The sequence below is a fragment of the Sinocyclocheilus anshuiensis genome, unplaced genomic scaffold (genome assembly GCF_001515605.1).
Source record: "Sinocyclocheilus anshuiensis isolate Anshui unplaced genomic scaffold, SAMN03320099.WGS_v1.1 scaffold877, whole genome shotgun sequence".
Lineage (NCBI taxonomy): Eukaryota > Metazoa > Chordata > Actinopteri > Cypriniformes > Cyprinidae > Sinocyclocheilus > Sinocyclocheilus anshuiensis.
In genome coordinates, this window is record NW_015557181.1 from 1,021,172 (window position 1) to 1,034,050 (window position 12,879).

The 12,879-nt window shown below is 36.1% G+C and overlaps 1 protein-coding gene across 1 annotated transcript; it reads left to right on the plus strand.

The window, feature by feature from the left end:
* The first annotated feature begins 3,135 nt into the window (after positions 1-3,135).
* LOC107678635 (ectonucleotide pyrophosphatase/phosphodiesterase family member 6) lies at positions 3,136-12,522 on the plus strand. The gene is made up of 7 exons (XM_016473980.1): positions 3,136-3,427; positions 7,254-7,433; positions 9,336-9,447; positions 10,614-10,755; positions 10,860-11,039; positions 11,799-11,936; positions 12,436-12,522. Exons 1-7 carry the CDS (start codon positions 3,193-3,195, stop codon positions 12,520-12,522), a joined length of 1,074 nt encoding a protein of 357 aa, XP_016329466.1. The 5' UTR covers positions 3,136-3,192.
* Positions 12,523-12,879: the final 357 nt, after the last annotated feature.

The window sequence follows — 12,879 nt, forward strand, 5'->3', positions numbered from 1 at the left end:
AACACACACACACACACACGCACACACACACACACATATACAGTATGTGTTCGCTATCATTGCTATGCAGATGATATTCAACTATATATTTCTTTTAAGCCTCATGAAATTACAAAATTGTCTACTCTTTTAAATTGTATAAACTCTATTAAAGTATGGATGGCAAATAATTACTTACAGTAAAATCCTGAAAAAACAGAAGTAGGCTACTTATCTCGGCTCCTGCTGGTGTTCTCCCAAAAGTGATGCAAAGTCTTGGTCCTTTATCACATTCTGTTAAATCTACCCTTCGTAATTTAGGTGTTCATATGGGACAAGCCGTCAGTCTTGATCAACATGTGAATTATTTGGTTCGTAATTGTTTTTATCAGTTGAGAAACATCACAAAATTGAGGCCAGTTGTGTCCACAGCGGAGATGGAAATGATTATACATGCATTTATTTCCTCCCACCTTGATTATTGTAACTCTCTTTTTACTTGTCTTAATAATTCATCCCTGAAACGGTTACAAGTTTTTCAAAATGCTGCTGCTAAGCTTTTAGCTAAGTCATCAAAGAGATCTCACGTAACCCCAATTTTAATTTCTTTACACTGGCTCCCTGTCAAATTTAGAATTCATTTTAAAATTCTTGTGATGGTGTTTAGAGCATTGCATGATCAAGCCCATGTGTATTTAAAAGCGATGTTGCAACCCTATAACTCCAATAGGAATCTGAGATCCTCAAATCAGATCCTGCTAGTTGTTCCACGATCTAGATTGAGGACAAAAGGAGACTGTGCCTTTGAAGTAGCTGCTCCCAAGTTGTGGAATGCTCTTCCTCTGAAACTGCGATCTGTGGATTCTGTGGACATTTTTAAAAAGCAGCTGAAAACTCACTTGTTCAAACTTGCTTTTGTCTAATCTGTTCTTTTAATTGTCATGTCTATTTTTTTTTTTTTTACAATTTTAATGTAGCTAAACCACTTCGTGACACTTGCTCTTGAAAGGTGCTATAGAAATAAACACACACACACACACACACAATTTTTTTTTTTAAATAACCTTTTTTGAAGGGGAGACTGGGTTTTTTTTGTTTGTTTTTTTGCCCCCACATTTTTTCCAGAATGCTGTCTATCTGTCCCTGCAGTGGAAGTGGACTATATATATACTTTTTTTTTTTTTAAATAACCTTTTTTAAAGGGGAGACTGGCTTTTTTTTGTTTGTTTTTTTGCCCCCACATTTTTTCCAGAATGCTGTCTATCTGTCCCTGCAGTGGAAGTGGACTATATATATACTTTTTTTTTTTTTAAATAACCTTTTTTAAAGGGGAGACTGGCTTTTTTTTGTTTGTTTTTTTGCCCCCACATTTTTTCCAGAATGCTGTCTATCTGTCCCTGCAGTGGAAGTGGACTATATATATACTTTTTTTTTTTTTAAATAACCTTTTTTAAAGGGGAGACTGGCTTTTTTTTGTTTGTTTTTTTGCCCCCACATTTTTTCCAGAATGCTGTCTATCTGTCCCTGCAGTGGAAGTGGACTATATATATACTTTTTTTTTTTTTAAATAACCTTTTTTAAAGGGGAGACTGGCTTTTTTTTGTTTGTTTTTTTGCCCCCACATTTTTTCCAGAATGCTGTCTATCTGTCCCTGCAGTGGAAGTGGACTATATATATAATTATTTTTTTTTTAAATAACCTTTTTTAAAGGGGAGACTGGCTTTTTTTTGTTTGTTTTTTTGCCCCCACATTTTTTCCAGAATGCTGTCTATCTGTCCCTGCAGTGGAAGTGGACTATAGATATACATTTTTTTTTTTTTTAAAAACCTTTTTTAAAGGGGAGACGTTTTTTTTTTTTTTGCCCCCACATTTTTTCCAGAATGCTGTCTATCTGTCCCTGCAGTGGAAGTGGACTATAGATATACATTTTTTTTTTTTTTAAAAACCTTTTTTAAAGGGGAGACGTTTTTTTTTTTTTTGCCCCCACATTTTTTCCAGAATGCTGTCTATCTGTCCCTGCAGTGGAAGTGGACTATAGATATACATTTTTTTTTTTTTTAAAAACCTTTTTTAAAGGGGAGACGTTTTTTTTTTTTTTGCCCCCACATTTTTTCCAGAATGCTGTCTATCTGTCCCTGCAGTGGAAGTGGACTATAGATATACATTTTTTTTTTTTTTAAAAACCTTTTTTAAAGGGGAGACGTTTTTTTTTTTTTTGCCCCCACATTTTTTCCAGAATGCTGTCTATCTGTCCCTGCAGTGGAAGTGGACTATAGATATACATTTTTTTTTTTTTTAAAAACCTTTTTTAAAGGGGAGACGTTTTTTTTTTTTTTGCCCCCACATTTTTTCCAGAATGCTGTCTATCTGTCCCTGCAGTGGAAGTGGACTATAGATATACATTTTTTTTTTTTTTAAAAACCTTTTTTAAAGGGGAGACGTTTTTTTTTTTTTTGCCCCCACATTTTTTCCAGAATGCTGTCTATCTGTCCCTGCAGTGGAAGTGGACTATAGATATACATTTTTTTTTTTTTTAAAAACCTTTTTTAAAGGGGAGACGTTTTTTTTTTTTTTGCCCCCACATTTTTTCCAGAATGCTGTCTATCTGTCCCTGCAGTGGAAGTGGACTATAGATATACATTTTTTTTTTTTTTAAAAACCTTTTTTAAAGGGGAGACGTTTTTTTTTTTTTTGCCCCCACATTTTTTCCAGAATGCTGTCTATCTGTCCCTGCAGTGGAAGTGGACTATAGATATACATTTTTTTTTTTTTTAAAAACCTTTTTTAAAGGGGAGACGTTTTTTTTTTTTTTGCCCCCACATTTTTTCCAGAATGCTGTCTATCTGTCCCTGCAGTGGAAGTGGACTATAGATATACATTTTTTTTTTTTTTAAAAACCTTTTTTAAAGGGGAGACGTTTTTTTTTTTTTTGCCCCCACATTTTTTCCAGAATGCTGTCTATCTGTCCCTGCAGTGGAAGTGGACTATAGATATACATTTTTTTTTTTTTTAAAAACCTTTTTTAAAGGGGAGACGTTTTTTTTTTTTTTGCCCCCACATTTTTTTCAGAATGCTGTCTATCTGTCCCTGCAGTGGAAGTGGACTCTCCCCGGACACGCCCATTGAGACGGAGAGTTTTTCATGAATCAGCGCGATGATGAGTGTTCAGCTCTCCATCTGTCAGTTCAGTTCTGCTCTCAGTAGCGGAGCATCATGACTCGAGTCGCGCTGAACATCCTCACCGTTATTATTCTCCTTCTGTCCGGATGCTGCGACGCAAACCGCAAACTCCTGGTGTTTCTGATTGATGGCTTCCGTTATGATTACATGGACGATTTACAAAACTTGGCTGGATTTAGAGAAATCGTGGACAACGGTGTTAAAGTGGATTACCTGACTCCAGATTTCCCCAGTCTGTCCTATCCCAACTATTACTCTCTAATGACAGGTGAGTTTTTTTTTTTTTACCAATTATGACTACTCACGACTTTTTAATATCCTATTTATATGCAGTCTTAGCTACTTTCAAGTTTATTTACGTTGAAGTTATCATGTTACAGTAGGCTATCACTTCTTGTGTTGCAGTCATGAGTTATTAGTTTAGGTCTTTTTGAACACCGATTTTCTCTGTTATGATATAGCAATCTAGTGCAATGTAAGATGTTATGAACTCCTGGAGCTCTAAATGATTTCCATATGCCTGTGAAGATTACACATACTGTACAAACATAATCATTTTTTGTTGTCTGGTACAGTTTAATATGGGCTTTACCACATAATGCATTCCTTGTGTGAAATTTTGTTGCACACTTATATGCAAAAACAGTTCAAAAAGAGTATAAAGGTCATTAAAAGTACTCTTACTGTAGAACAATAGAGATCTGTTGGATCTGAGATCGGCTCGTTCATTATAGTTTGAATAGGGCCATTGATCGCAGGGGCCAGGCACAAATGATGAGTCCTTCATCCACAATGACAACAGAAAAACAGCTCGCTCTCAGCTCTATTTATTTATTGGTATACCAGCAGATGAAAATATCTGACTATCTGATTATTTGTAGAGACATACATAATATAATAGATTTTTTTTTTTATGTTTTGGTGTCCATTATGCACTATTTATGTTTTTGATTCAATAAAAACTAAATATTTAAAATGTTATCAAGAGTTATGAATATTTAATTGAGTATATTATTCATATTTAATAATGATTATTTGAGAGACATTTAGTCTATTTGATCAAATATTTTATAAAAATTGCACAAGCATTTCTGGTCATGTCCACTCAGTTGACTCAGTTAATCGTGTTGCTGAATCACATGGTGATACAGTGTGTGTTGTCTGTATGCCGGACTTCAGTAACAAAGGCCTTATAGCGCTTTGACCCGGCATCCACCAATCACAACAGCTCAGAACCAACGCTTTACCGCTCTGCTGATGGCAGTTGTTTTGTTTAGGCACATTCCCCTCTCCACAAAGCTTCAGAAGACAACTGGGCTCGAGCTTTGACAAAGAAATCAAACAATGAGAGCAAAGCTGGGACACCATGAGGGACGTCCATAGTGCAAACTGTCTTAGAACAACTGTTATGAAAACCATTAAACAAACATTACTACCTTTATATAATATTTAAATGCATTTAGTTTTCCTTTAAAAAAAGAATTATTTAGCAAGGATGCATTAAATTAATCGAAAGTGACACACTTATAATGATACTCAAATTTCAAATAAATGCAGTTTCCAAAAAAATATTAAACAGAAAAACGTCTAACAATATGAAATGTTTCTTGAGCATCAGATCAGCATATCAGAATAATTTGTGAAGGATCATGTGACACTGAAGACTGGCGTAATGATCCCAAAATTTCAGCTTTGCATCATTTTAAAATATATTAAAATACAAAACAGTTCTTTTGACTTGTAATAATATCACAATATTTTTAATCACACAAATGCAGCCTTCTGAAATACTTCATAATTCATATTTAAGTATGCATGAACTACCTGAACTGAATCTGTTGAGTGTAATATTTGTCATTTTTTAATGAACGTTATACTATAAAGTAGTTCTTAGGGCTGTAACTTGCAGGGACGGCCAAAGGTTCTTGACATGCTAATTGTTTTAGCAGGTTTTGGTGTTATTAAAGGAGGGCGTTTGTTTGTTTAATGTTTGCATTTCTTGGACGTGCTGACCCTGCACTTTGTACTGTGTACACAGTCAGCAGTTTAAATTTAAGACTTAAGATTACACCTAAACATTGGTTAGTCTTTTCCAAGCCGTCAGATATCCCAGAACTGAAATTAGATATGAAAATTTGCATGGGTGAGTATGTTAAAATTAAATGTGCTTGCCCATGCAAAACTCATCACTGTTATACAGTAGATGCTCTGGGTGGTTGCCAAGGCCTTGCTATGCGGTTGATAGTGTGTTTCAGTGTTCGCTAAATTTGGTCTCTTTATTAGTGTGTGTTGTTTATCAAATTTTTTTTGGCTTTACAACATCCCTTAGAACAGTCATATCACACTTCTCCTTAAAGGAATAGTTCACCAAAAAATTACAATTTGCTGACAGTTTGCTCACCCTCAGGCCATCCAAGATATATATGAGTTTGTTTCTACATCAGAACACATTTGGAGATATATTTATCATTACATCACTTGCTCACCTCACCAATGGATCCTCTGCAGTGAATGGGTGCCGTCAGAATGAGAGTCCAAACAGCTGATAAAGACAATAATCCACAAGTAATCCACACCACTCCAGTGCATCAATTAATATCTTGTGAAGTAAAATGTTGCATGTTTGTAAGAAACAAATCCATCAAGGCATTTAAGCTTTATATCCATAATCCATAGTCCATAATAACATTGTCTTCTCCAGTAATAAAGTCCATCTACTTTTGTCCTCTCACATCAAAATCCACCAACATATTTGTTTAGAGCTGTTCTGCTTGTAAACAGTCATTGATCTGTGCATATTTCTTTCTGGGTTCAGACTAGATGAATTTTTCACTGAATAAACATAATGTTATGGAGAGAGAACTCGTGTTTTATGCAACTTTTCACGTCACAAAACGTTAACTGATGGACTGTAGTCATGTGGATTACTTTGTGATGTTTTTATCAGCTGTTTGGACTCTCATTCTGACGGCACCCATTCACAGCAGAGGATCCAATTTCTCCAAATCTGTTCCCATGGCTATGAAGACACAAACTCATCTACATCTTGGATAGCCTGAGGGTGAATATATTCTCAACAAATTTTCAATTTTTGGGTGAACAATTCCTTAGCTGTATGATTTGAGGAATCATTCATGTCTTTTGCATAAACAGTGCAGAATGTGTTACACACTCAAATTTAATAATAAAAGGTAGAAGTAGCAAAATACACTGAACAAAATTATAAACGCAACACTTTTGTTTTTGCCCCCATTTTTCATGAGCTGAACTCAAAGATCTAAGACTTTTTCTATGTACACAAAAGGCCTATTTCTCTCAAATATAAATGCCATCAATAAAATGCACCTGTGTTCAGCAAATCAGCATATTAGAATGATTTCTGAAGGATCTTGTGATGCTGACATAACATCTGCTTCGTCAATAAAAGCATTAGATAGTCCAACTTAAACATTAAGACCTGCTTGAGTTCCTTAAACTCAACATATTCACATATTTGAAAGATGATGTCTGATGAGACAATATGTTTGGCTGTTGTTGGAAGAAATGAATCTTCTGCTGTGAATGCAGCATGCTAAAAACTCATTAGGCTGCCTCATTCCAACTCCAACATCATCAGAAAAATCGGAGCAAACCGCTAAGGAATTCCATGTTTTTGACCTGAGACAAAGATCTTTAACTGTTTCCAGGTGTCAGACACTCACAGAGACACTCATTTTGCTGTGACAGCTTGATGGGAACATTGTATTGATATTTCTTAAACACTCTTGGGTTTGTTATTAACATTACATGTTGAACTTACATAGAAATTATTTTTTCTGATGCTTTATTTTAAATATTCTTCATTGTGTGCCTTCATCTCCACAGGGCTTGAATTACATGAGTGGACAAATGATCCATTGTTGTTACAGGGTATCCAAAGATACTGAAACATATCCGAAAGCTCTGTGGAGTCTCCTGAGCTCTAAAAGAGCAACATATGAGCAATGCAATTAAATGAATGAAGCTCTTTTATCAAATGAACCTCTGAGACGTGCTGATTGAAATCCACCCCCGTGTCTGTAAATATTCATTCTGCACTCCTCCTCATGTTTCAGGACGCTACTGTGAGGTGCACCAGATGACTGGAAATTACATGTGGGATAAAGACACCATGAAAGAGTTCCTGATTGGAACTAATCCGGACAGCCGTCTGCCCATGTGGTGGGACGGATCAGAGCCACTGTGGGTCACCATGCAGAAACTAGGGAAGAGAGTCTACATGTACTACTGGCCAGGTTAGTGGACATCTGTTCTGGTTTCTTATAAACATAGTATAATGTGGAACTTGAACCTCATAAAACATGAATATGTTTTGTAATTTTCATTAATGGGTCAGTGAAAGTGAGGTGTTTAAAGTTTAGAAAATGTTGTTTGTCAGCTTCAGAGTATATATATTATAGCTAAGATTAAGTATATGTTTTATAATTTGAATGTGTACAAGCAATATCACACGAGTAGCAGTGTGATATGTATATTTGTCAGGATTCTCTGGGATAAAGGACTCAAATGCAGAAATGTGACTCAAACAAATTTATTGAGTAGTAGCAGAAGATCAGAGTCCTGGCAAAAATCGAAGTCCAGACGGAAGCCACACCACACAGGTGTAAACAGCTCACATAGGCAGGATCAGGCTGATGTCAGGATCCAGGCAGGCAGCCACTGTACACAACTAGGAACAGTCCAGAAAAGGCAGAGATAAGATTCCAGGTAGACAGTCACTCCACACAGGTTAGAGCAGCTCACACAGACAGGAACAGGTTGAGCTCAAAATCCATAAGCAGCTGGCCAGAGATCGTGGAGATAACGGGCATCAGATGGGCAAATAGAAAAAACAAAACTATCAACTAACCGGGACAACTGAACCCCCCCAAAAAGTCAGAACAACAAAACACACTGGCAGTGAAAAAGACAAGATGAGATGTAGAAATATGGAAAAACAAAGTGAGAGAATGAGAAACAGCTGTGAGCGTGTGCATGGCCGACACGTTGAAATGAAAAACAAAAACACGTTCAGGAGAAGTGACAGATCAAACCTGCGACCTTACAATATTGGCACAGCTGTGATTGTGTGCTGTAGGTAATCACAGCGTTCCGATATACAGCCATATCGCACGGCTACAAATGTGATATTGCATTTATACAACAGTTTGACAGCACAAGTGTTTAAATACAAAAGAAACAACAACGGAGTGTCTTTAAAACCCTCTTTTGTTGCGAACTACTTACTTCCGCAACAGATTCAAATCTAAATTTGATAGTTTCACTGGCGGCAAATTCTAGAAGAGCTGGACGAAGTGAGGCTGCTCTCTGCGGGTTCATGAGCGCTGAACGGCCGCTAACGCCCTGGAGCTCACATCTCAGAAAACGTCGAAGCAAATGTATTAAACAAAACGCATGTAGCATCTGGACCAATCAGACACACAATATATATTTTGTTAGCTATATTTAACAAATACCAAAAACTGTATATATATATATATATATATATATATACTATTTATACTATACTTTTTTATATTTATATTGTACTATTTATATATATATATTCTATTTCTATTTGAACATATTTTACAATGTAATTTATTCCTGTGATGTCGAGCTGAATTACTCCAGTCTTCAGTGTCACATGATCCTTCAGAAATCATTCTAATATGTAGAAAGTACTGAAACCACTTTTGCTGCATATGTAAACTGTAATACTTTTTAAATTCAGTATTGTTGAATAGGAAGTTGACAAGCACAGCATTTTTTTTGCAATATAAATATTTTATTATATATTATAAATGTCTTCACTGACATTTTTGATTAATGCATCCTTGCTGAATAAAATATTAATTTCTTTTAAAATTGTACTAATTCCATACTTTTTAATGGCAGTGTAAAGTATAAATAAAGGGATTTTTATATCCACACACTGCGGTCACACAGAGCTTCCTCCCATGCCAGACTCTTTTGATTAGTGTCATTTTAAAAGGACAAGCTACTCCTACTCCAAGCTACTCCTACTGCTACTTGACATTAAAAAAGCATGCAAGGTTTTCAAGTGGAGTGTTCAAACTTTCAAAAGCCTTTTTGATCTCTCTCAGATGCATATAAATGCAGGTCACATGGTCTAAAGTGTGTTTCTGTCCATTTAGGTTGTGAAGTGACGATTCTTGGAGTCAGACCTACATTCTGTGAGGAATATGTGTACAACCCTTCAGAGAAGAACCTGATCGACTCCATGGAGAGCGCTCTAAATATGTTAAAGTAAGACCAAAAGCCCAAGAAATCATTAACACAGATAATGTTGTTGGCTTTTCTGCCTAGATGAAGCCAGGCATGCTAATTAGCCAACAGCCCACACAACCTAGGTCACGCTAGTTGAAAAGAAAAGAGGGAGTAAGTTATTACATTCTGGTGAAAGATTATATTGGCAAAAAACATTTTATTTGGAATAATATGCATTAATCAATCATTCACAATAAGATCAAAAACATACAGTAGAAAGTAAAGAGTGTCAAATTTCATGTTTTTACATTCCTCTCCAGTCCAGGGATGGGAAGGAGTAATAAAGAAAATGTGGAAAAATGAGGGAGTTTTCTTGTCTCCTGACTTAAACAACACCATTATAGATGCAAAACAGAATTAAATGTATTAACACAAGGAAGCAAACAGAACTTCACCCCAGGGGTCAAGGCCAGCATACTAACTTCAGAAAGCAATCTAGATAGACTAACAAAAGGAAAAAAATAAGTTCAGAAAAATCTCCCTGTCTAACCATAAACAGGAGAAATGTGTAAGCAAAAGAAATGGCAACCACTTCCCTACAGCTTCCAGCAGAAAACCCACCTATGGATCCTCTGCAGTGAATGGGTGCCGTCAGAATGAGAGTCCAAACAGCTGATAAAAACATTACAGTAATCCACACCACTCCAGTCCATCAATTAACGTCTTGTGAAGTGAGAAACTGTGTTTGTAAGAAACAAATCCATTATTAAGGTGTTTTAGCTGTTGCATCTGGTTAAAATACAAGTCTGTAATCCATAATAACGCTTCTTCCAATGAAAAGTTTATCCACTGTTGTCCTCTCGCATCAAAATGAAGCGATTTATTTGTTTAAGAACTGTTTTTGCTGTAAACAGTGCTTGATCTGTGAATATTTCTCTCTTGATTCAGTGGAGATGACCATTTTTTTTACTGGAGAAAGCAGAAATATGGATAAAGGACTTACAAACGCAGCTTTTTACGTCACAAGATTGAGTCGTGTGGGTTACTTGTGGATTATTGTGAAGTTTTTATCAGCTGTTTGGACTCTCATTCTGACGGCACCCATTCACTGCAGAGGATCCATTGCTGAGCAAGTCATGTAATGGTAAATTTCTCCTAATCTGAAAAAAATGTATATATATATTTGAATGATATGTTTCAAACAGAAGCGATAAAGCAGACATGGCTGGTATTTATTACGAGAAGATTGATGTGGAAGGACATCACTTTGGGCCACATTCTCCAGAAATACAGCACGCCATTCGCTCACTGGACCAGGCTTTCCAGACCCTCAACCAGAAAATCAAGGTATTTTTACATGGGTGAAAGAAAGAGAGAAAGTACAGTACTTGCTGTCTCTTCTACCTGACCATCTAAAACACATTACTGTATGTATTTTTGTTTTTTGTCAGGAGAAGAATATGAGAGATGATATAAACGTGGTCCTGTTCTCTGATCACGGCATGACAGACCTCCAGTGGATGGAGAAAGTCATTGAACTGGACAACTACATTGACATGACGCACATCATTAAAATGATGGACAGGGGGCCGGTGGTCAGTCTGTGGCCCAAACAGGACAAGTTTGAAGAGGTGAGCTCAGCCTGTCTCTGTTCTCTTTCCATCTGCATGTTTTCCATGACACTCATGTTTACAGCAAGGCCACAGCACCAAAAAACAACCCTCTCTTATTTTCCATCTGCTATTTTAAGGGAAAAATACACTGAGCGTCAGAATTTGTCAATGTGAAAAGGCAGTGGTGTACTTTGACCTGCTGTCGGCCCCATTTAGATTAAAACTTTAACTTTAGTGATATATTTCTATATGTAAAGTATGTTTAAACTTTGATGTACTGGCCTCTGTGTGTGTGTGTTTTGTATATATAGCATTTTGACATTATTTTTTATAATTTTTTTTTTCCACAAATCTACCAAATATATTTTTCTCTTTATATTATATATTTACTATACTGTGGAAAGAAAGATAATTTATTTAAATAGTAAGCTATTTATACTTGGTGGTACACGGTTTGTTGAACTGCATTAAATTTATAAAATAAAATTATATTATAATACAATAATATTATAATAAAACGTTGGTGAAAAAGAGGTAGAAGTTATTACATTTTAATGAATTTTTTTTTCTTTTGAATAACATGCACTAATGAATTAATTTATAGTATAATAACGATACAATTATGCAAATAATTAATAATTAATTTTAAATCTGAAAATAATGGGAAATACAAACATTTTGTTTAATAGTATAATGCTTTTTTTTTTTCTTTAGGTTTTGGGATGAAATGTGAATTTCATTTGCTTAAACTTAAAATGTTTGTATGTGTTGATTCAGATATATCAAAACCTGAGCACAGTGGACAACATGAATGTTTATAAGAAACAAGAGATCCCAGACCGCTTCCACTACAAGAACGGGAGGTTCGTCTCGACGCTGACGCTTGTTGCAGAGCCTGGATGGTTTATCACAGAGGTTAGTGAGGTTGTTCTACACAATCTGTCCTGAATGTCCTCATGGCTGTTTATGGGGTTGTTTTATGATTATAACAATCTAACCAAATCTAGATATGGATATAGATGCAATAGTTTTATTTATTTTGAGTCTACCTGCCCCTATCTGCACTATTGAAACTTATAGTAGAGTATCATAGAGCAACTTTCACCATTCGTCCTAGCAGGGTGTGGAAATTTCCCCACATGTCCTTGTGATCTATTTAATATGTTGCTATGTACATTCCCAATAAGACCGCTGACAGGAATCGCTTCAGTCATGATTCAGTCTTGCATATAAAGCCCAAAAACAACAGTCTTCCTCTTGTGTGCTTGTCTGTTAATCATAACACCGATTATCTCAGTGATGCGTCATTAGCTGACTACAAAAACATACTCAAAGGATAACACACCAAGGCATCAGTCTAATTCCAACATTGCAGGCTAAATGCTACCCTCTGCACATCTGCCTGTCTTCACAGAATAAAGCCAAACTGCCCTTCTGGAAAAACGGCACAGAGGAGGCGGGGGGCTGGCAACACGGATGGCACGGTTATGATAATGAGTAGTGCTATAACAAGTCTCAGTTAGCTTAACGCAGTACACATAGCAATAAATAAATATAATAAATAAAAAGAAAACAAATAGATAGAATTCATAAAGATTAAAAAAGCTAGTGCTAGTTTTTTTATGAAAACAAGCAGTAAATGAATAGAGTGCAAGTCTAAATGTCAGACTCTGTTCCATGTTTTGTGTGTGTCCTGCTCCCCATGTGCCTTCCCATGCCCTTATTTGGTTAGTTTCCTGTTCCTCCCCTGATTGGTTAAGTTCATTTGTCCCAGGTGTTTCCCTTGATGTTTCATTGCTCCCAGGTGTGTCTCGTCATCCCCTCCTCCAGGGGGTCTGAATACTTTCCGTACCCACTG